This window comes from Conger conger, chromosome 17 (assembly GCF_963514075.1).
Source record: "Conger conger chromosome 17, fConCon1.1, whole genome shotgun sequence".
In the NCBI taxonomy this organism is placed as follows: domain Eukaryota; kingdom Metazoa; phylum Chordata; class Actinopteri; order Anguilliformes; family Congridae; genus Conger; species Conger conger.
Genome location: NC_083776.1, coordinates 23,463,632 through 23,485,921, shown reverse-complemented (window position 1 = coordinate 23,485,921; position 22,290 = coordinate 23,463,632). Strand labels below are relative to the sequence as shown.

General features: G+C 44.0%; 1 protein-coding gene across 1 annotated transcript; it reads left to right on the top strand.

Annotated features, from left to right (window-relative positions):
- Nucleotides 1-9,504: 9,504 nt before the first annotated feature.
- grtp1a (growth hormone regulated TBC protein 1a) lies at nucleotides 9,505-20,485 on the top strand. Its single transcript, XM_061226649.1, has 8 exons — nucleotides 9,505-10,343; nucleotides 11,261-11,412; nucleotides 12,819-12,977; nucleotides 13,402-13,526; nucleotides 15,971-16,067; nucleotides 18,924-19,096; nucleotides 19,198-19,383; nucleotides 19,933-20,485. The coding sequence occupies exons 1-8, from the start codon at nucleotides 10,264-10,266 to the stop codon at nucleotides 20,023-20,025; spliced, it is 1,065 nt and encodes a 354-aa protein (XP_061082633.1). The 5' UTR covers nucleotides 9,505-10,263; the 3' UTR covers nucleotides 20,026-20,485.
- Nucleotides 20,486-22,290: the final 1,805 nt, after the last annotated feature.

Sequence of the window (22,290 nt, the reverse complement as noted above, 5' to 3'; positions counted from 1 at the left end):
AGGCTTCTCGCTGCTCCCACACTGCCTCTGTGGCTCACATCCTTCTGTGACATCACAACTGCTTCCTGAATCTTTCTCTCTCACATCATATCTGCACCCAGCAATCTTTCTGACATCACAGCTGTACCAAAATTCTTTCTCTCTGATGTCACACCTGTACCCGTAATCCTTTTCTCTGACATATCTGCACCACAGAATCTTTCTCTCCAGCATCATAACTGTCCACACCATCCCCTTCTCTTTAGCCTCCACCAATGTATATGCTAACCATGTGCAATATGTGCCACTGTATTCCTTTTAATCATAACTTTTGTTTTGTTAATACATATGAATTATCGTGACAATCATAATGGTATGCTTTTGAAAACTATGACATGCATGAGATGTCATTATCTCCAGGACAATGTCATTGTCTCCAGTCATGTCTCCAAATGACTTTTCCATGACAATAAAGATATAGAAGTGTTGATGCTGATAAGAGTGCTTCATGTGCATATATAATTGCACAATTAATATGATGCATCAGATAAACAAACAACAGTTACAGAAATAACAACAGTATTAATAGAAAAAATCTATATGAAAAAATGGCAGATAAATAACAATGGCCAATTTTGACCAGATCCAGCAAAAAATGGCTCTGGTGTCTCATGAAACAGGTCGAGCCAGTAGGATGAAGGTTTTAAAGTTTCTAATGTGAGTATGAGGACAGTTAATATTAAGTTTTATAGTTTGATTACTGCATTAGCCTGAGTGACTATTGAAAGAACTATATGCATACATAATGAACATAATGTAATATACAGGTATTTTGAAGTTATCTTTAGTATTGTAATAATAATACAGTAGAAACTCTTTGATATTATGTTGCTTTTTAAACTGTTGTTCATTGTGGCTTGATAGACTCGAGGAAGTCTGACTGGAAAGGCAGGTGGTGAGTGAGCTCCTTGTCTCTGATCGATTACGTGCTGTCCTGTACTGATACACTCTCAGGGTTTCTGCCAAGCTTCATTTGCAAAGCAATCTATATCAGACCAAAATTAAAAACAGGAAAACATAGCAATTTAACAACAAAAGCTGGTTATGTTTAGAATATGAAGATCAATAATTGTTATTAACCACCACACACCCACATACCCAGCCCACTTCCCTCACCCACGTTACTGTTTGGTTTGGACTTTTAAGTGATGAGCTGAAACTCAGGAAACACAGACAGGAATTTTATTTCACGCAGACCACAGATGCCGGCCAATCAGAGGGACAGCAGCGTGGTCCCAAACGCAGTGGTGGACACCAGAATGTTGAAACGAGCGATACTCGCAAGGACGTCCCAGCTGGGAATCAGAGGGGTTCTGGAGACTCTGTTGGAGTACCTGACCCAGGTCCTGACGGGCCGAGAGAGGCCTGTGGGAGAAGCACAGAGGCGTAATTTCGGACAGAAACCAGCAGCTGGGAACTGCACAAGGCATATAAAAGCCTTCCAGTTGCTGCAGGCAAAGTTCATGCGGGACACCCCCTCATCGCCCATGACTCGGAGGCGGGAGGTCGGGGGGCTGGCCCCCCAAATGAAGAAGCGTTCTGGGGGAGAAGGGGGGGTGGGGAACCAAGGGAGCAGGAGAGCACAGGTCTCTGGGGGGTCCTCCGTGCAGAAGATGATCGCCAGATTTTCGGCTGTGACGCAGAAGGAGATCAAAGAACCAACACAAGTGTACAAAGAGCAAGGAAGCACCAAGCAGATTGGCAGAGGCCCCGTCTTATCTGCTATGATTGGCAAATTTGAAGCCATAGCAACAGTGCACAAGGGCAGCAACTTCACCTGCCCAAAGACTGACCCAAAACCCAACGTCAGCACGACCGCACAAGGTGCCAATGAACACAAAAGATGCCAGGATCCAGAGAAGCAGGTGGAAGATCAGGTTTCAGTGAAGAAGAAGAAAAGTCATAGTTGTGAGGATTGGGTGAAAGATCATCACTCAGAGCAACAGGCAAAAAGCCAGGATTCATGGCTACAGGATCAAGGCGAGGTACCAGAACAGCAAGCAGGACTTAGTAGGAGGGGGCCACTTTATTCCTCCGAAACAGTGGAACAGTCTCCCTCTGGGTCTGAGGAAGGTACATTGTCCCAGCCTGCTAAGAGTCCTGAGGTCTTCTCCCATCCCCCGAAAACCACCCTGCCAGAATCCTCCAATCCCGACCCTTCCACTGATCCCATCTCCCCCTCTGGGTTACCACAGCATCAGACACATGGGTCAGAAACCAAGCCCTCCTTATCCATTCCCCACCTGCCATCCACTGCTGATCCCACTGTGCATCCCACTCAGGGGGAGTCTCCACCCTGGATGAGTCCACCCTGTTCCCAGAGCCCCAGCCCTGACTATCCGGCCACAAACTCACCAGTATCCAGAGGTCTTAGTTTACAGTCAGATCTCAGCTCAACAACAGACAAAATGGAAGACCCACACCCTTCCACTGAAAACTCGACCCAGAAAACAACACCCTTACTGCCCCTTCCTCAGCTCCCTGCCCTGAACTCACCAGTATCCAGAGGTCTTAGTTTACAGTCAGATCTCAGCTCAACAACAGACAAAATGGAAGACCCACACCCTTCCACTGAAAACTCAACCCAGAAAACAACACCCTTACTGCCCCTTCCTCAGCCCCCTGCCCTGAACTCACCAGTATCCAGAGGTCTTAGTTTACAGCCAGATCTCAGCTCAACAACAGACAAAATGGAAGACCCACACCCTTCCACTGAAAACTGGACCCAGAAAACAACACCCTTACTGCCCCTTCCTCAGCTCCCTGCCCTGAACTCACCAGTATCCAGAGGTCTTAGTTTACAGCCAGATCTCAGCTCAACAACAGACAAAATGGAAGACCCACACCCTTCCACTGAAAACTTGACCCAGAAAACAACACCCTTACTGCCCCTTCCTGAGCCCCCTGCCCTTAACTCACCGGTATCCAGAGGCCTTAGTTTGCAGCTTGATCTCAGCTCTACAAACAACAAAATGGCAGGCCCACACCTTATCCAACAGCGCTCTCATGGTCCTCAGCAACACCTCCCAAGATACTCTCTTCCACGGACATGTGGGCCACTGACTCCAGAACAGGACTGTGTCCTTATGAGCACCGAGTCTCACAGTAGAAGTACTAGCGCCAAAGCTACATTCCCCTGTGAGCAGCCAGCTATGCCCGAGTCTCCCTCACCCTCTAATACCCCTAAAACAACACAACCCTTACTGCCAATTTCTGAGCCCCCTGCTCCAGAACCTGCCCCCTCATCCCCGGCCTCTGGAGACCTTTTCATTACAACAGCACCAGCAAAAAACCTCTCCCCTAAAACAGCTTCCCCTCTCCTGACCTCTGAACCCTTGATGTCTGACACTGGTGCTTCATCCCAATGTACCCAGCTGTCATTCCAAGACCAGATGACAGAAGGACAGCAGAGTTTTCCCTGGGAAACACAGAGGGGCGGAGACATGCAAACCAGCTCTCAAACCAAGCCTAACATTACCCTGGAGATGCAAGTGAGTAGTGAAGCATTGTTGGAAAACAACCCTCCTTACAATTACCACAGCAACCTGTCAACAGCTAATCAGAACCTTCTGTCAGACAAGACGGTCCACCCCACCGAAACTCTGCCCAGGAGCGGTCCACCCCGCCTCCAGAGTGCCAACCCTGGCTATCAGGCCCCAAACTCACTGGTATCCACAGGTCGTAGTTTACAGCTAGATCTAAGCTCAACAACAGACAAAATGGCACACCCACAGCCAGGCCAACTGCTCTCGCATGTTCCACAGGAAAACCTCCTGAGATGCTCTCTTCCACAGACGCACGGACCGCTGACTCCAGACCGGGACTGTGCCGCTACAAGCACCGATTCTGACAGCAGACCTACCAGCACCAAAACTGTGCCAGAGTCTCCCTCATCCCCTTCTGCCCCTAAAACTGCATCCTTACTGCCTATTTCTGAGCCCCCTGATCCGAAACCTGCACCCTCAACACTGACCTCTGGAGACCTTTTCAATTCAACAGCACCAGCACCACTTTCTGACAACCTCTCCTCTAAAACAGCTTCCCCTCTCCTGACCTCTGAACCCTTGACCTCTGACACCAGTGCTTCATCCCAGTGTACCCACCTGCCCCCTTCTCCAGGGTCTTGTATTACACCTGCTCACTTAGACCAGGTGACAGAAGGACAGCAGAGGTTTCCATGGGAAACAGAGAGGGGCGGAGACATGCAAAACAGCTCTCAAAACAAGCCAAATGATACTTTGGCGATTACCCAAGTGAGCAGTGAAGCTCACAGTGAAGCATTGTTGGAAAACAACCCCAGTGACTATCATCACAGCAACCAGACAACAGCCAATCAGAACCTTCTGTCAGACAAGGCACAGAATGGTGGTCCCCTGTCAAAGTACAGGACACGAAATTATGAAGAAGCCTGCGTAAAAAAAACATTCAAACCCAAAACTATCCGCTTTGCAGACACCTTCACGTTCTAATGCCAAACATGGACACGGTTCTTTTCCTCTGCTCTGACCTGTCAGTCAGTGCAGCCACGCCTCGAGCCACATGCAGAGTTCTGAGTGAATAGCCCTTACGTTAATCTAGTGGATCCCAAACGGGCTGATTTGTTTAAGAACCCCCCACACACATACACCTTGTCTCCTTTAAACCTCATCCCCCAAGCTCTCTCTCAAACCCCCAAATGCCCTGTTATAGCCATTGTAAAGCTGGCAACTCATCACAAACTTAGTAAATTACGAAAATATCCTTCAACACACAAAACTCTCTGGGCCAATAAAAAACAAACAATAGCTAAGGCTTAAATAAAATGGAAAACGCCCAGGAAGTGAACCATCCCTTTAAAGTGAGACACAAACCATGCACACAGACTGACAGATAATCTGATTTTACAGTTAACTCCCAACTGAGTCTTTCTGTAAATGTCACTGGCCATCAGCGTCTCAGAGCCGAATGTGAATGGAAGACAAGCACCGACTCTCAGCATGAATCTGTGAGAAACATCAGATCTGTAGGGTCACAGTCAGGAAAAAATATCTGCCAGACAAAATAAACCAGACAATGCTAAATACACAACATCAGTCTGTTGTGTCTTATGTTAAATCTTATGTTTAATCCTGAAATTTTATGCTTAATTGTTTTGGTTTTTAGCACTTTGCCATTTTCTTTCTCTGTCAACACTTACGTTTCCTCACCTGGTTTAGTTTCAGTGGCCAGGTGTCCACCCTTGCAGCAATTAGGACTCCATATTACCTGTCAATCTACAGTACAATGTAATCAGTTAAAGTCCTTTAGAAAGAATCGGTGTTATTTAACATATAGCATGTTACAGACCAACTGATAAAAGCATGAATTGAACTGGTTGATTAAGGGTCCTGGGATGTGAGTATGAGCAATGTATCCTTCATCAACGATTATTTATGACATAATGTGGCTTTAATGGGGCAAATCATCTGTTGCCGATTATAATTGGGCAAGATTACAATTCAATTGCAATTATGGGGGTCATGGTGGTTCAGTACATAGCATAGTCGCCTCACAGTAAGACTGTCCATAATTTGACTCATTACATTACATTACATTATTGGCATTTGGCAGACGCTCTTATCCAGGGGTGACATGGCTCAGGCAGTAAGAGGAGTCGTCTGGCAGTTGGACTGTTGCCGGTTCGATCCCCTGCCGGGCTGTGTCGAAGTGTCACTGAGCAAGACACCTAACCCCCAAATGCTCCTGACAAGCTGGTCGGGGCCTTGCATGGCAGCTAATCGCCGTCAGTGTGTGTGTGTGTATGAATGGGTGAATGGAGAAGCGTCAATGGTACAGCGCTTTGGATAAAGGCGCTATATAAATGCCTGCCATTTACCATCCAGAGCGATGTACAACGAAGTGCATACCCATAACCAGGGCTAAGTGCGCTGAAAGACCCTAGAGGGAAGTACAATTTCAATTGCTACCCGTACAACAAAGATAAGGACCAGGGCCTATTTTTATTTTTATTTTTTATTTTTTTTAATCAACAAATAAACAAACTAACTTAACTATCCAAATACTGCTTACCTCGTCAACTAAAAATACCAAAACACTACGTAAATCACAAAGACAACAATTAAGGTTCACAGGGAGGTAGGGAGGGATGGGGAGAGGTGCTGCTTGAAGAGGTGCGTCTTCAGTTTGCGCTTGAAGGTCCCACCCAGCCAGGACTTTTCTGGGTCAAGCTTGCATGTTCTCTCCAGGTTTCCTCTGGGTGTATTCCAGCCCAATGATGCTGGGATAGCCTGCAGCCCCGACCACCCCTTGCAACCCTTACCAAGAATAAGTGGGTTAGATAATGAATGGATGGATGGATGGAAGGGTTGCAATTATGGTTGGTACAAACAAGTCACACACAAGGAGGCCACAGGACAGTGTGCACACTAACAATCAGCAGCTTGATCTCTCAGAAGATCACAAAGTCTTTCCAGGAGTCACCAACGAGCCACAGAATCTTTTCTGTTTCTGTCACAACAACTCCTGTAGGCGTACCAGGTCTGTTCTCATCACAATGAAAATGTACTCATAGGACTGTGAGAAAGTGATCCTGCATTAGGTTCCAAAAAACATAGCCATTCGGTTTGATGGCTAAAAGCCAGTCCATTTAAAATCTTTAAAGAAAAGATTTGATCATTAATCTGACTGTCACTTGATTGGTGAGTTACTAGAGGTTCACTCCGTGACGAAGAGCAAAAGAAAGTGGTGGAGGTAGGAAAGACGAAACCTGGCTGGTTTGTATTTCCCTTCATAAATTATGCTCTCTCTCAAGTACGGCGTGTGTAACCGGAATCCAAGCTGTTAATATTAAGAAAAGAAGTCTGACTCGAACTCAAGACCTCTCATCCAGGAAAGTCATTCCAGCAATCCCATAAACTGATCCTCTCTTTGACTTCTTTATTTTTTATTTTAAAGATTACCATTCAGGTGTTCATTTGAAGGACGGCTCAATAAGCATCAAAAACAAAATGCAAAATGACCCATACTGAAAAAAGAGGCCCAATTATCTTTAATCTATCTTGTTACTGCTGTAGAGAAAGGAAGTAAAAATAAATAAAGCCAAAATAAAATGCCATATAAGGCATGAGTCAGTTTTCCATAACCACAACTCATCAATGGTCAGCACAAATGAGCAAGAACCAGATATTCATATTGTAATAACACTTTTTCATTTTAATGAAATGCATTATATGAAGATTAAATGTGTTTTCATGTGTGTTACAGACTGTGCTCAATGTTTATACTGAAATAACACATAGCTACAATTCTAAAAACAAAATGCAGCAACTTATTTTAAATCTTTGTGAAGAATCGGTTAGTCATTTGTAACCTCTCCCCAAGGGACTTGTGACTGGCTTGATGCATCACTCTGTCTGTTTGTCCTAATTAACAGGGTACAGGAACACAGTTTTTCCAGTTGAGACTAAGGGTGAATCAAACTCTGCTCTTTACCATGTTGGTATTGTTGGTGAGCTGAAGCAATAAGCACTCATAAGAAGAATGGATTAGATTGCGGTAAGGGATAACATCTCAGTGGTGGAGCCAGTGTTTGTGGACCAGCAGCAATGGTAGTGGATAAACATCATTACGTGGGCCGGAAATTTCCACTTGCCCTAGATATGGCCATCACCAGCACGGCGTTTGTGTACCGACAACACCATGCCACCTGGGTCTAGCAGCACCATGTCACTGGGGCCTACCTATCTTGGTGAAGCTATTGTCACAACACAAAGGAACGACTGTCCTGAAAACAACCTTTAAACAAAAGCAACATGCTAAAACAATGCAAGAGATAAAACAGGGAATGTATCAATACACACAAGAAGAGAACACCCTTACACTCATTGCTCTATACACAAACATAGTATTAACTTCATTCACACTATTGTGATTTCCTTTCTGCTATGTTCAGTAAATTATAGGCCGAAAATGAGAGAAACAAAACAGTGGTTGAGATGTACCCACAGTGGCACGGTGGCACTTTAAATGTTGATTAATGTACACTGGCCCTGATAAATACTAATAAAAATAAAAATAAATGAATCAAAGGATGTTTCAGAAAAGCCATGGCCCTGTACGCTGGTGATTATTCAGTAGATTACTTAGATCAATAAGTAGATCCCTTATAGAATATCAATCATTCGTATTATTATATGCAAAAGGAGATCAATATGGCTTGCAACACAGGCATCCTATGAATCTTCCTGGAGGTACTGTAATTTGAAGAGTGTCCAGCAGATGGGAGGGGCGATGGTAATCCACTTAGATCCCAGTCAGAAAAGGGATCAAGCAACAGGATTTGAGGTTGGGTTTGTCAGGAAATCTGTCAGATATAAAATGACTGTTGTTGTGAAAAAGAAACAATGATTCACATTCGTCTGTGGCAATTGATATCTGTACTGGGGAAAGTAATTAATTACTTGATGCCCTTCCTACTGAAGTGCTTCAGAGAAGAGGATTATTTCTTGCACAAAGTTGCAGTTTTATTATTGAATAAACTAAGTATGCTACATACTATTGAAGTGCACATACATGCTTTTATACACATGAGATGGATTCATAAGTCACTTTTTGAACACTGGGTGGCTGACTTGTGGTCTGAGCTGATTGCAAGTCAGTCTATCTTTCTAGAGACTGCTTTACGTGATGTGAAATTGATCATTTTCATATTTACAGTCATGAAAAATGCAAGAAAGTAATTATTATTGTGACAATGTTCATATTCATGCATGTGTCAACAACTGTGTTGCAAACCGGATCTCAATAGCTGTTGTAAAATTGAAAATAAAATTATACCACTTGATTTACAAATAAATAACATATAACCAACTAAAATCAAGGAAATTTCAATTCAATTATCTTATATTTTCATAACCGACTGTTCATACATTATCCAATCTATTTTTTTCATTCCGTTTTTGCAAATACATTTTTGAGATTTCCCCACTCCCTTTTACTTCTTCCATTGACTTTCATCTTAATGCTTTAGCCTATTGTACTTTAAAACCCCTTATTTTAAATTCCACATTGGGGTCGTAAGCAGAAAGGACAGATCGTCGTGTCACTGGATTCAAATGTTTTTTTTTTTCTGTCAAAGTCATAGCCCCTGCAAAAGCGCGTTTTGCGTCACTAGATAGTGCTGCTCGACTCAAATAAATAAATTAATAAGTGGAGAGAATACAGCAAATGAATGCTGGCGCAACCAGCTTTCTGAAACAGGGTGTGAACGCGGATGATAAGGAAAGGAATTATAAACACAACCCTAGATTTGGACCTGCATGGTATCAACACACATGGCTTTGTTTAGGCTGCAATTATTCCATTAGATACGGTGTTTTGTCTCGCACTTTAAGGTTAGGTTTAGGTTTAAGAGGGTCGGGTCTTCGCGGCTTAACAGTTGATAAACTCGTATGACTGCTGTAAAGACATACCTTGCGGCTTCCTGTTGCTGAAAGTAACCTGTTCTCGTCTTACCGCTCCAGGTGGCTCGGCAACACCCAAGCAGAACAGAAGCTTCAGTTTGATTTTTTTGTAAGCCCCGCCTCTAGAGTTGGGACCTGAGTGTGCCATTTCGGCGACGTGTTGGTAAACGTGGGGTAGAGAGGTCTGGAATGAGCCCGACATAGCGAAGTCATTATCGGCTCGTATTCAGAAGTACATAATTCGAACTAACGTTATGCCATGACAGTTCATGGCAGTGGAGTGAATCCGACCAAGAAGAGTGCTGTTGAACAGTTTCGTCAATGTGAACAACAGGTGCAAAATAAACCCTGCGTGAAAGGATCTCACGGTACGACGGACTAGCAAGGTTAAGAAGAAGAGGACACCGGACAGCAACTTAACTAGCTACTTTTTATTTATCCAGTGAATTGGATTTTACCCTGTAGGATCTTGGTTGTATGGAGCGCCTCAACTTAACTGTTTTGTCTGGGGACGGTACGGGACAAAAACGTATTGCTTTGGAGTGATGAACTTTGGAGTGTGAGCTAGGCATCCGCGCCCTCGCGGGAATTTGTTCCCGTTGCACTTTAATGGAATTGTCATTTCGTTGCAACATTTCGTTGTTTTATACCAGATTCTGCAATGGTTTTGACTGTAATATTATTTAAATGTCCGCAGTAAACGAAAAAAAAGTTTTTGGAACCGACCAGGTTGTTATTTAAAACTACCTAATTTTGTTTTCTGGCCGATGAGTCTTGGTTCGCAATGGAGAACAAAGCAAATGGAACTCGTCCGTCGCCGTACTATGCAGGCACCAGCAACAGTGCAAAAGACCGAATTCAGAGGTAACTAACAGGCTAACTGGTGTTAGCAAGCTACCATGGCTGTGAGCACGTACAACGTTTACATTATGCAAATATTAGGCTCCCTTCACACTTGACAAAGATATTTTATTTCATGGCAAGCAAATAGGCTAATTTTGATCATGTAGAAATGTATTATAATCGAGGCTATGATCTTTAACGTGTGAACCTGCACATTTAATTAGTAGTTACTGTTTAGCTGCTTGGTATTTATTTTAATAGTTACTAAATATTTTAGCATGCATACAAATAGCCCTATAGTGAATTGACTTACTGAGTTCTATGTCATTAATAGCATCTAAATTAATTTAGAGCAGCTTTTTAATTTTATTTGATGACTCTTCGGTGATTTTCACTTGGTGAATCATGTGATGCCACTGAACGTGACTAGACGGAGAGCATCAAGGCCAAGGGTTGGAAAACTTGGCCTTGGAGCAGTTGCATAACGGCTGCTTTTTTCTTTTGAATTAGGAAGAAACTCATTAATTCATCGCTAGCGATAAGTGAATATGACAACACGAGACAGAATGCCATTCGTGCTTTACGACCCGGCTGGTCGTGAGTTTGAGACCCCCGAAATTCCCGTGCCTCTCGTGTCAAATTACTTGGCTCCTAGAAATACTGACAGGTTATGTTTGGGTCCTGACTTTTGAAATGCTACTTTTTAAAGTGAACCAAACATCCGTTTTGTCTTTCTTCACGAATTTGCCGAACTTATTGCAAAAAACGAGATGTCTTGCTCTTCGTAATCACTGGAATGTAAATGCCCTCAACATCACACTATACATTATGTAAGGAGAACTTTGTATTACTCTTGTGGCTAGAACGCTGCTGTTCAACCCCAGTGATTTGTGTCAGCTGTTGGGTCACTCTTAGCCCACCCTGTGCTTGTCCTTCAGGGTGGATCCTTATGGTTTCGAGAGGCCGGAAGACTTTGATTACGAGTCGTATGAGGATCTGATGTCGGAGTATCTGGTCGTCCTCACCAGGAGGTCCATAAAGTGGTCCAAACTCCTGCAAGGGCACAGCAAGGTTGACAGGAGCCTTAAGGGTGGGTTCCTCTGAATATCCATGGACCTCCGGGTTCCAGTGCACAATCATGCACAACAGGTAGGGTTGCAAAGGGATGGAATCTTCCAGGTCACTTTTGGACATTTGGGGAATTTTCAATTTCATGACATCGCACAAATTGAGGAGGCTTGTCTAGATTCTCCAGGGAAGATGTAGTTAGCGGTGGTTGCGATTACTAACTAGCCTTGGTCAAGCAAGTCTAGTTAAATCTTAAAAGTTTAAACTTTTTCCTATTTTACACAAAAAGATTAGGTTATTCCTAATGCATAGGCCTGTCTAATTTGCTGTCTTAAATGGAAGGAAAGGATTAAAATATATCAGGGTTCTGTCCAGAATGTTTCAACACAGTGGTGTCCGAGCCTTGTGTGTTTGGCAAAGGAGGTGTGGTTAGTTATTTAGGATAATGCGCTTTTGTGCCTTAAGTCGTTTCCTGCATTCTGTGGCATTAAAATCACCCAAAAAAAGAAGCCTTCCACCAATAAGGGTTAATAAATAATTGAATCCAATGATCAAAGTAATTTTTATTTAGTAATCTTTATTATTTGTTCTGAGAAAATTGAACAGATAATAAAAAGGACTACAAAAGAGACATAGATTTATGAGAAGAATGTATAATTAACTCCAAAGGAAAATGATTATTAAATGTTAAATCTCTTCTCAAGCTGTATAACTTAATTTATTTTAAAAAAACGAAATAAGAATAAAAAAGAATAAATATTATGAAATATGTGAAGACTGGGCTTAATGGGTGACCAGTAAGGGTACAAAACAATCTTGGTTCATTGTACCTTTGTTTTGACTTCATGTTATGACACATGTTCAGTAGAGCAAATGCAAAATATAAAACAGTTTTTCATATATTATAAAAATGTAAATAGTGGCATATTAACAATCACGGTGTGTGCCAAACCGAAAGCCCAGTCCTGGAGGAAAGAGTCGCAGCGATGCTTTTCAGATTAGACCCGCGTTGCTGCTTCCGCTGCTTCACAGAAGCCACAACTCTCCCCTGATCGCCTGCAAGTAGAGCATCAACGCCACAGAGATGACACAGGCTACACAGTGGTGCAAATGAGAGCACATCCTGCAAACCCCCACTGTTGCATTCTTTGGGGAGAACCTTATATATTTCAATATGCTTTTTGTTGAAAATAAATAAATGGATTCGCATTGTCTTACACCAATGCCATATCTGTTGACATAAAAAAACTGGGGAATGAGGCCCGTGGCTTATGTGTGAGAGATGCAGAGTAGCGAGACCTCAGCCCTCCCCTCTGATCACAGTGGTGACTTCAGCAGTCGTAGTCACTGTTTTTTTTGGGATTTGGGGAGAAATTGTGATGTTGTTATGGCCGTTCTGGTTGTCATGGCGTGCCGTGTGTTCTGCAGTGAAACGGTATGTGCGGAAGGGCATTCCCAATGAACACCGCGCTGTGATCTGGATGCTGGCCAGTGGGGCCCAGGAGAGGATGGAGAGAAACCCTGGCTACTACCACAAGCTGCTGGAGTCCGAGCACGACGAAAAGCTGGTGGACACCATCCGCACAGGTGGGCTTTCTGCCATCTCCATCTCCTGTCCGGGGCCTTTCACCCTTTAAAGCAGTGGTCTTTGTGTGTGTGCAGGTTTTCATTCCAGCAAATTATTGCTGCCTTAATTGATTTCACTTACTGCATTAATGGATTCAGCCATATGCATTTAACTGCATTAAATAATTCAAGATAAGCTGCAGTTTTTATTTAGATTACGTTAATCTTTTACATTTACACAATGCAGAAGCTTAATTTGCATACATGGCATGCCTTTACTGTGACCCAGCAGCTGTGACGCACAACCCTGATATAGCTCACCTGTGCTTCCCATCTCACCTGTGCTCCTATTGTTATGCGAGCATTATTATCCTTGTTCCAATTTTGACTGAGATACTCTAAAGGTCCGGTGGAAATGAAACACAATGCCGATTTCCCCTTTCAGACCTGCACAGAACCTTTCCAGACAATGTTCAGTTCCGCAAGACCTCTGATCCGTGCCTACAGAAGACCCTCTTCAACGTGCTGGTGGCCTACGGGCACCACAACAAGGCGGTGGGATACTGCCAGGTACTTTGTGTCTTTTGTGTTTAGTCATGTCTCTGCGGCTAATACCATCTCTGTTCTAAATCAGTCATCTCTGTGGCTTGTATCACAAAGTAGGATTGCTGAGTTTGCTGGATAACTGCACCGAGTAAAACTTGGAACACTTCTGTTTTGCTTCAGTCCATGTTCCAAATTTGGGAGGTTTCCGGGTTTTACGTGCTGTTATCCAGCTAACTCTGTAACCCTGCTTCATTATACAGGCCTCTGGTAAGGACCACTCCCTATTAGGCACATACAGTAGTGTTTGTTTTACACAGCCCTTCAGAGCCTTTTGAGGCCCTGAGGTGAACCCAGTGTGTACACACTGTGCACGGGTGTTTTCCTTCGGGAACAAGAGCCGCTTTGACGCACGCTGCTCCTGCTCCTGCATTCAGGAAGTCTGGGGATTAAATCCACCACAGCTCCTGGCAGACAGACAAACGGATATCCCCTGACCGACAGACAGACAGAGCCTGTGATCTCCTATGTCCTACCTTGGAGGAGTCTTAAATAGCAAGAGATGCGTGTTTGATTTGGCCGCACGGTGGTGCAGTGGATAGCACTGTTGCCTTACAGCAAGAACGTTTGACTGGGGGCCATTCTGTTTGGAGTTTGCATGTTCTCCCTGCATCTGCTTGGGCTCTCTCCCCATACTCTGGTTTCCTCTCTCAGTCCAAAGACTTGCCGATTTGGCTACTGAGGCAGGGCGGGGGATGAGGGACTTAACAGGGCGTTGCTGGAGATGAGCTTGTGTGCTCAGTCAACTTACCCTGTAAAAATAAAGGTTAAATGATGGTTTTCTGTCCCATTTGATCACTGGGAGCGGCGGGATACCAGGATGGTCCTGAGCATGGTGACGATAGAACGGCTCTCCTGCTCATGTGTCTGAACGTCCCGGTGTGGACAAACTCCCTGTCTGTGAGCAGCATAACAGAATAAATTATTCTGCACAGCAGTTGCTGCATTTCCACTCATCCTGGAAAATTGAAAAAATGTCCTGGAAATATTTGTGAGGTCGTGGAAAATTGTAGGCTAGGCTATGAGTAAGTTATTAAGCGGTATGTTTAGTGCTGGGGTTGCATATTTTTGTTTCTTCTATGTAAGTCATAGAAAATACCATTGAAAAGTCCTGGAATATGATTTCCTGAAGAGTGGGAACGCTGAGTTGGTTCAGACAGGGGAGGATGGGTTTCCCTTTGGGTTTGCGTTTGAGCAGCACTGGGCTGAGTGAGAAGTATCAGTGTCTGTAGAGTGGGGTATCTTCATTTCAGCCATGTGCTGTGGGACCGGATGTCTTCACTATCACTACGAGAATAAAAATGGAAACGACACGCTATGCTCCAGTATCGCTGCTGCGATAGTATTTGCTGATTTGTCAAGGGAAGGCTTAAGGGAAACCGCAGAGAAATGCCCAGATCCTGCAGTTTGGGCACTTTCAAGTTATTGTGTTCTGTGCTGAGAGGTTGGCGTCTCACCCCTTATCTCCACCTACCTCTGCTTTTCAATCTTCAGCATTATTTGTTGTCACAGCAACATGGATTCCTGGACGTTTGTCAGGACGACAAAAAGGTTACTTAGGCCTGCCAGCATGTGACTTTTTGATCTTTCTGCTTCTAACATGGTTTTCCATAGTGAAAACAACAAATCAACAATACTATTTCAGTGAAATTCATTCTAATTGGGCAAATAAGTAATATACTTATGTCTTGGTGTTATAAGGAAAACAGTCTGCTGCTGTGTTTTTATACCCATGTTCTTACATTGCTTTGATGTCTTGGTGCCTAGACAATCAGATGTCTCCAAAATGAATTTATTTCATAACTGATAATAGACAAAATAATGATTTTGTATGGGCTTAATATTACTCTGTATTTTATATACTTCCCAAAAGTATGCGGTGTAGAGACTGTTGGCTCCAACCAGTCCTTATTTAGCTTCGGAAATTCTTGGGAGTGTACAAACAGTGATGAGACACACCCTTGGTGTGGAGGCGCTTTCTCAGCTGGTCAGGTTGGCTGCTGGTCATGCCGAGGCCTTAACCCTTTCAAGAAGAGGTTTTTTAGAATGCATTTATTTTAATTCATTTCAAAATTTGAAGTCAGTGTTCTAAAACTCCATTGCTTTTAATAACCAGGAGTGTTTAATCACATCAGCATAAAGGCCAGTTTATAGTTCTGCAATGTGTTCTCGTTGCCGCCGGCAATCATTACATTTTATGGTCCTTTAGTTTGTACTATGGTGACGGATGATTTGATGAATTGTATTGAACTTTGACCCCATCATTGACCCATTAAACTTTGACTAAGCAGGAGAGCACCAGCTCACACGTGTAGCTGAAACCAGCTTTAGAGAGGCCCGCCCAGGCTCTGTCCTCCTGTGTGCATTCATCTGTCTACAGGCTCCTTCATCAGGGTGGTTCTGCGTTTCAGGGCATGAACTTCATCTCCGGCTACCTCCTCATCATCACCAAAGATGAGGAGAAGTCCTTCTGGCTGCTTGATGCTCTGCTGGGCAGGATCCTCCCTGGTGAGTCCCATCGCCACCATCTCGTCACTCTCCCTGACTCTCACTGGACTGTCAGCTGCCTGTCTCCCTGCTACCTATGTTTCTGCACTTGTTTCCCTACTCTGTCTCACATGTCAGAGACTGTGAGCATGTCTGTGTCTGTCTGTGCACAGGCAATCAGCTTGTGTATGTGCAGTATTTGACCTCTGTGAAGGGAGTGAGGAGTGAGAGAGAGGGATAGGGAGAGAGAATGATTGGAGAGGAGGTGCGAAGACAAGATTGTGAGGAACCTGATGGAGTGGAAAAGAAAGAATGGAAAGTGTAGGAGGTGAGTAGAGAAGGAGAGAGTGGTGTAAGGAGAAGGGGAGGTGTAGGTAGATGGCTGTGGGATGGCCTGTCGCTCCTCTCCTGGGATCTGGAAGACTATTTCGGGAGCTCCGCCCCTGGGCTATGAATAAACCTGCTGGTGGTCACATGAGTCCTTATCTGCTGTGAGCGTATTAAGACCTTCTCAGCGAGGGGGGGCTAATCCCCCCCCCCCCCACGGCCATGCTGGAAGTGTCGAACCCCGACCCCATGCCAGCTTCCTGCTTTGGCACCGCGCCCCCGATGCCCAAACCAGAGCTTTGTCATCGGCACCGAGTACCCACAAGTCCTTCAGATATGAGGTTTGGTTCTCCTGGCAAGATCAGTGCGTTGGGCTCTTTGTATCCGTTGCCAAAAGCAGGGTTGAGAGCGCCTGTATGTGTCTGTGTATCTGTGTATCTGTCCCAAACTATCTGACAAGTACAGGATACCTTTGAAGGTTTTCTGACATGTTTCCACTGCCCAAGACCAATCACACTATGTTGAGTCGGTATAACTGGAGTGCCCTAATCTATTATCACTTGTATATCACCTGTCTTGTTGTCCTTTAATCTGACACTGTTGCATTTGCTGGTACTGCAGTTGCTTGCCTTATTATTACTGACTTACTGTGTGCTAGACTTTATGTTCCTGGCTCTAGACAACTGATCTGTATTGTATCCTATCAAACCTGTTCTGTAGTTGTTTGAATGGCCTTTTTGTATGCACTTATTGTATGTTGCTTTAGATAAAAACATCTGCTAATTGAAATGTCAAGTTCTAAGTGAATGTTTTAGAACTTACCAGTAGTGATTGTTGCATCAGCATTAGAACATTCAGTTAAGAATAGCTGTTTTCCTAATTTTATAGGAGAGCCAAAACAAATACAAAGTTTTTAGGTTTTTACCCTTTATTTTAATGTAGTTTAGGATGGCACATACAGATCTCATGAAGAGTTTTCCTTTGATGTCCAGTCAGGTCCATAAATATGATCTTTTTTTAAATGAAATGAACAAGATGTGCTTTAACTGCAGACTTTCAGCTTTAATTTGAGGGTATTTACATCCAAATCAGGTGAACGGTGTAGGAATTGCAACAGTTTCTATATGTGCCTCCCACTTTTTAAGGGACCAAAAGTAATGGGACAATTGGCTGCTCAGCTGTTTCATGGCCAGGTGTGTGTTATTCCCTCATTATCTCATTTACAAAACAATCAGAGAGATAGCAAAAACATTAGGTGTGGCCAAATCAACTGTTTGGAACATTCTTAAAAAGAAAGAACGCACCGGTGAGCTCAGCAACACCAAAAAACCCGGAAGACCACGGAAAACAACTGTGGTGGATGACAGAAGAATTATTTCCCTGGTGAAGAAAAATCCCTTCACAACAGTTGGCCAGATCAAGAACACTCTCCAGGAGGTAGGTGTATGTGTGTCAAAGTCAACAATCAAGAGAAGACTTCACCAGAGTGAATACAGAGGGTTAACCACAAGATGTAAACCATTGGTGAAAACAATGGAAAAAAACAGGAAGACTAGATTAGAGTTTGCCAAACAACATCTAAAAAAGCCTTTACAGTTCTGGAACAACATCCTATGGACAGATGAGACAAAGATCAACTTGTACCAGAATGATGGGAAGAGAAGAGTACGGAGAAGGAAAGGAACTGCTCATGATCCAAAACATACCACCTCATCAGTGAAGCATGGTGGTGGTAGTGTCATGGCGTGGGCATGTATGGCTGCCAATGGAACAGGTTCCCTTGTATTTATTGATGATGTGACTGCTGACAAAAGCAGCAGGATGAATTCTGAAGTGCTTTCCGGCAATATTATCTGCTCATATTCAGCCAAATGCTTCATAACTCATTGGACGGCGCTTCACAGTGCAGATGGACAATGACCCGAAGCATACTGCGAAAGCAACCAAAGAGTTTTTTAAGGCAAAGAAGTGGAATGTTATGCAATGGCAAAGTCAATCATCTGACCTGAATCCGATTGAACATGCATTTCACTTGCTGAAGACAAAACTGAAGGGAAAATGCCCCAAGAACAAGCAGGAACTGAAGACAGTTGCAGTAGAGGCCTGGCAGAGCATCACCAGGGATGAAACCCAGCGTCTGGTGATGTCTATGCGTTCCAGACTTCAGGCTGTAATTGACTGCAAAGGATTTGCAACCAAGTATTAAAAAGTGAAAGTTTGATTTATGATTGTTAGTTTGTCCCATTACTTTTGGTCCCTTAAAAAGTGGGAGGCACATATAGAAGCTGTTGTAATTCCTACACCGTTCACCGTTTCATTTCAAATCCATTGTGGTGGTGTATAGAGCCAAAAAGATGAGAATTGTGTCGATGTCCCAATATGTATGGGCCTGACTGTATATTTACTCCTTTTGGCCCAAAATGTCACGTGCGCCCCTTGTGCACCAAACCCTCATTGTGATCTCGTACCGTAAAGTTTTAAGAGGAGTCTTCCCTGCCTGGATGTGTGGATGAACAGACTGTGACAGTGGGGTTGTTGGGTGCATTTTAGACTACTACAGCCAGGCCATGCTGGGGCTGAAGACGGACCAGGAGGTGCTGGGGGAGCTGGTGAGGGTGAAGGTCCCTGCTGTGTGGCAGGTCATGGCCGAGCACGGTGTGATGTGGACGCTGGTGGTGTCCCGATGGTTCATCTGCCTGTTCATCGACGTCTTGCCTGTGGAGGTTGGTGGGGCATGCATGAGGTTGGGTGGGGCACTGGGGCTGAAAACAGACACCGATTCAGCCGCTTTGATCTCTCCTCTCTCTCCTGCCCCCCCCTCCAGACAGTGCTGCGGATCTGGGACTGCCTTTTCTACGAGGGCTCCAAGATCATCTTCCGCGTGGCTCTGACCCTCATCAAGCACAACCAGGCACACATCCTGCAGGCCAGGAACTTCCCCGACGTGTGCGACCGCTTCAAGGACGTCACCAAGGGCAGCTTTGTGGAGGACTGCCACTCCTTTATGCAGGTGAGCGTGTGCAGGTGGAGGGCTGCTTCACCTTTATGCAGGTGAGCGTGTGCAGGTGGAGGACTGCCACTCCTTTATGCAGGTGAGGGTGTGCAGGTGGAGGACTGCTTCACCTTTATGCAGGTGAGCGTGTGCAGGTGGAGGACTGCTTCACCTTTATGCAGGTGAGGGTGTGCAGGTGGAGGGCTGCTGCACCTTTATGCAGGTGAGCGTGTGCAGGTGGAGGGCTGCTTCACCTTTATGCAGGTGAGGGTGTGCAGGTGGAGGGCTGCTGCACCTTTATGCAGGTGAGCGTGTGCAGGTGGAGGGCTGCTGCACCTTTATGCAGGTGAGCGTGTGCAGGTGGAGGGCTGCTGCACCTTTATGCAGGTGAGCGTGTGCAGGTGGAGGGCTGCTTCACCTTTATGCAGGTGAGCGTGTGCAGGTGGAGAATCCGGTAGCCTTCTCTCTCTCTCTCCTCCCTCCCCTCCCTCCCCCCTCACCCATGTACACACAGTTTAATTACACAGCGCATATGCTTCTTATCAGTATTTCCCTTTGCTTCTGCAGAGAATCTTCACTGAGCCTGGAAGCCTATCCATGGCAACCATCAACAAGCTACGGGAGCAGTGCCGGGCCCAAATCACGGCTCAGGAAGCGTGACCTCACCCCACGTGACCCGCCTCGCCAGACACACACTACTCGAACATTCCAAACTATCATTTGCACTAATTGTAAAGATTTAAACGTATTCACTACACGCATGCACAGAACCAAGCTCAAGAGATGTGTGCACAGAACCACACCAATCCCGTGACTGAAGATTCCATGTGGCATTTCATAATGAGTGAATTCGATCTTAAAGATTTGTGGTAGATATTTTTGAATTTAAAAACTATTTTCATAACTTTGCACTTTTTACCATATAGTTTTGGTAAAACCCATGGCGTAATGAGCCCATGGATGATGGTACTGTGATCCTTTTTTTGTTTTCCCGATCCACAATAAAAAGCGGCTGTGTCCCATGTGTTGATGTGTCGTTCGTACCTCAATATCAGGGGAACCGTAGATTTGGAAACGGTTATAAAAGGGGGCACAACTGTTGCATCCTATCAATTCATAATTTTTTCATATTAAAAAATAACATTCGAGACCTTTTCAGAATTGGCATTCAATATCAATGTGCGTTTTCTTTTTAAAATCACTCCTCTGTCAGGTGCAGGATTACTGCCACCCTCTATAAATATGCACAAAAAAAATACTGTAAACAAAAAAAATTATCATTATTGACAAACTTTATTTTCCAATATGTGTAAAGTAGTGTGCTTTATATGATTTGGTGGAATCAACAAAAGTTAGACATTTTTCAAATATTTCCCCAATAAATAATTTCACATTATTGGCACGCCTGGTTTAATACTTTGTGCAACTACCCGTGGCAAAGATGACAGCCGTTAAGTCTTTTCCTATAATTTGTGATCAGGTTAGAGAACACACCATTCCTTGATGCAGAACTTTTCAAGATCATTAATCTCCTTTGGCTTGCCCTCTTCAGTTCAGACTGCAGGTTTCTGATGGGATTTAAATCTGGAGACGGAGATGGCCTTTGCAGAACATGGTTATTTTCAGATAGCCATTTCTGTGTGGATTTTGGTGTATGTTTGGAGTCCTGCCGGAACAATCTACTTATGATCTCAGCATTCTGGCAGCGACAGCCAGATTTTCCATGAAATTTTCTGGGTACTTTGATGAATTCATTATGCCATTGATCTTGAATAGTGCCCATGGACCACTGACAACAAAAAACCTCCAAAACATCAGTGACCCACCTCCACGTTTGATGGTCGGTATGAGGGCCTTCTAACACATTCCTCTTGCTGTCGTACATGTAGATGGTGCATATGGCCAAAACGTTAAATTCTGGTCTCATCTGACCATAGTACCTTCCAGTTATAATTCCAGTGACATTTGCCAAACTCCAGATGCTTCTTTTTGCTTAGGTTCATCAAGGGTTTTCTTTGTGCAACCCTTAAGGAATTTGTTGGTATTGAGACTTTGTGACCCCAAGATGCAACCAATCTCTGCAATTTTGAAACTGTGATCCTTGGGTTTTTTCATGGCTTCCCTCACCATCTTTCTCACTGTCCGTGGGGACAACGTGTGCTTGCATCCTATGCCTGGAAAGTTTGCAACCATTTCATATGTTTTTCATTTTTTTATTATTCCCCTTACAATGCTAAGTGTACCACTTAACGAACCGTTAATTTATTTTCTTGTACCAATTATGAGATTCAAAAAGGTCAATTACTATCTGTCACTTCTGAATGGACAGTTCTTTGGGTTTTCCCATGCTGATGGATGACAAAGGGATTTTGCACACTTGTTACCTCATTTCTATACTCTAGTGAAGTGATGGAATGACACAAGATTAACTGAATAAAGTAAAATTGAATTGCCAATTTAACTGATTTTACTATGTGTGTAGGGCGGCCTGTAGCATAGTGGTTAAGGTACATGACTGGGACATGCAAGGTCGGTGATTCGATCCCCAGTGTAGCCACGATAAGATCGGCACAGCCATTGGGCCCTTGAGCAAGGCCCTTAACCCTGCATTGCTCCAGGGGAGGATTGTCTCCTGCTTAGTCAAATCAACTGTATGTCAAACTGGTAAAGATTGTCTGCCAAATGCAATTAATGTAATGTACTTACAATTTTTAGGGGTGCTAATCATTTTGACACCTATGGTGAAATGTCAAAGAACAAGCGCCTACAACTCAAAACGAGCCTTTAAAATTAGGTTTGATATCTTGCGCAGTATTACTGTGTCAGGCAATATTGTGTTTAGGCAGTCTTTCCTCAAAATACAATACCGATTTTTTGGTACATTTTCGTTTATTACATTTGGAACAAAATGATTATTTTTGGAAA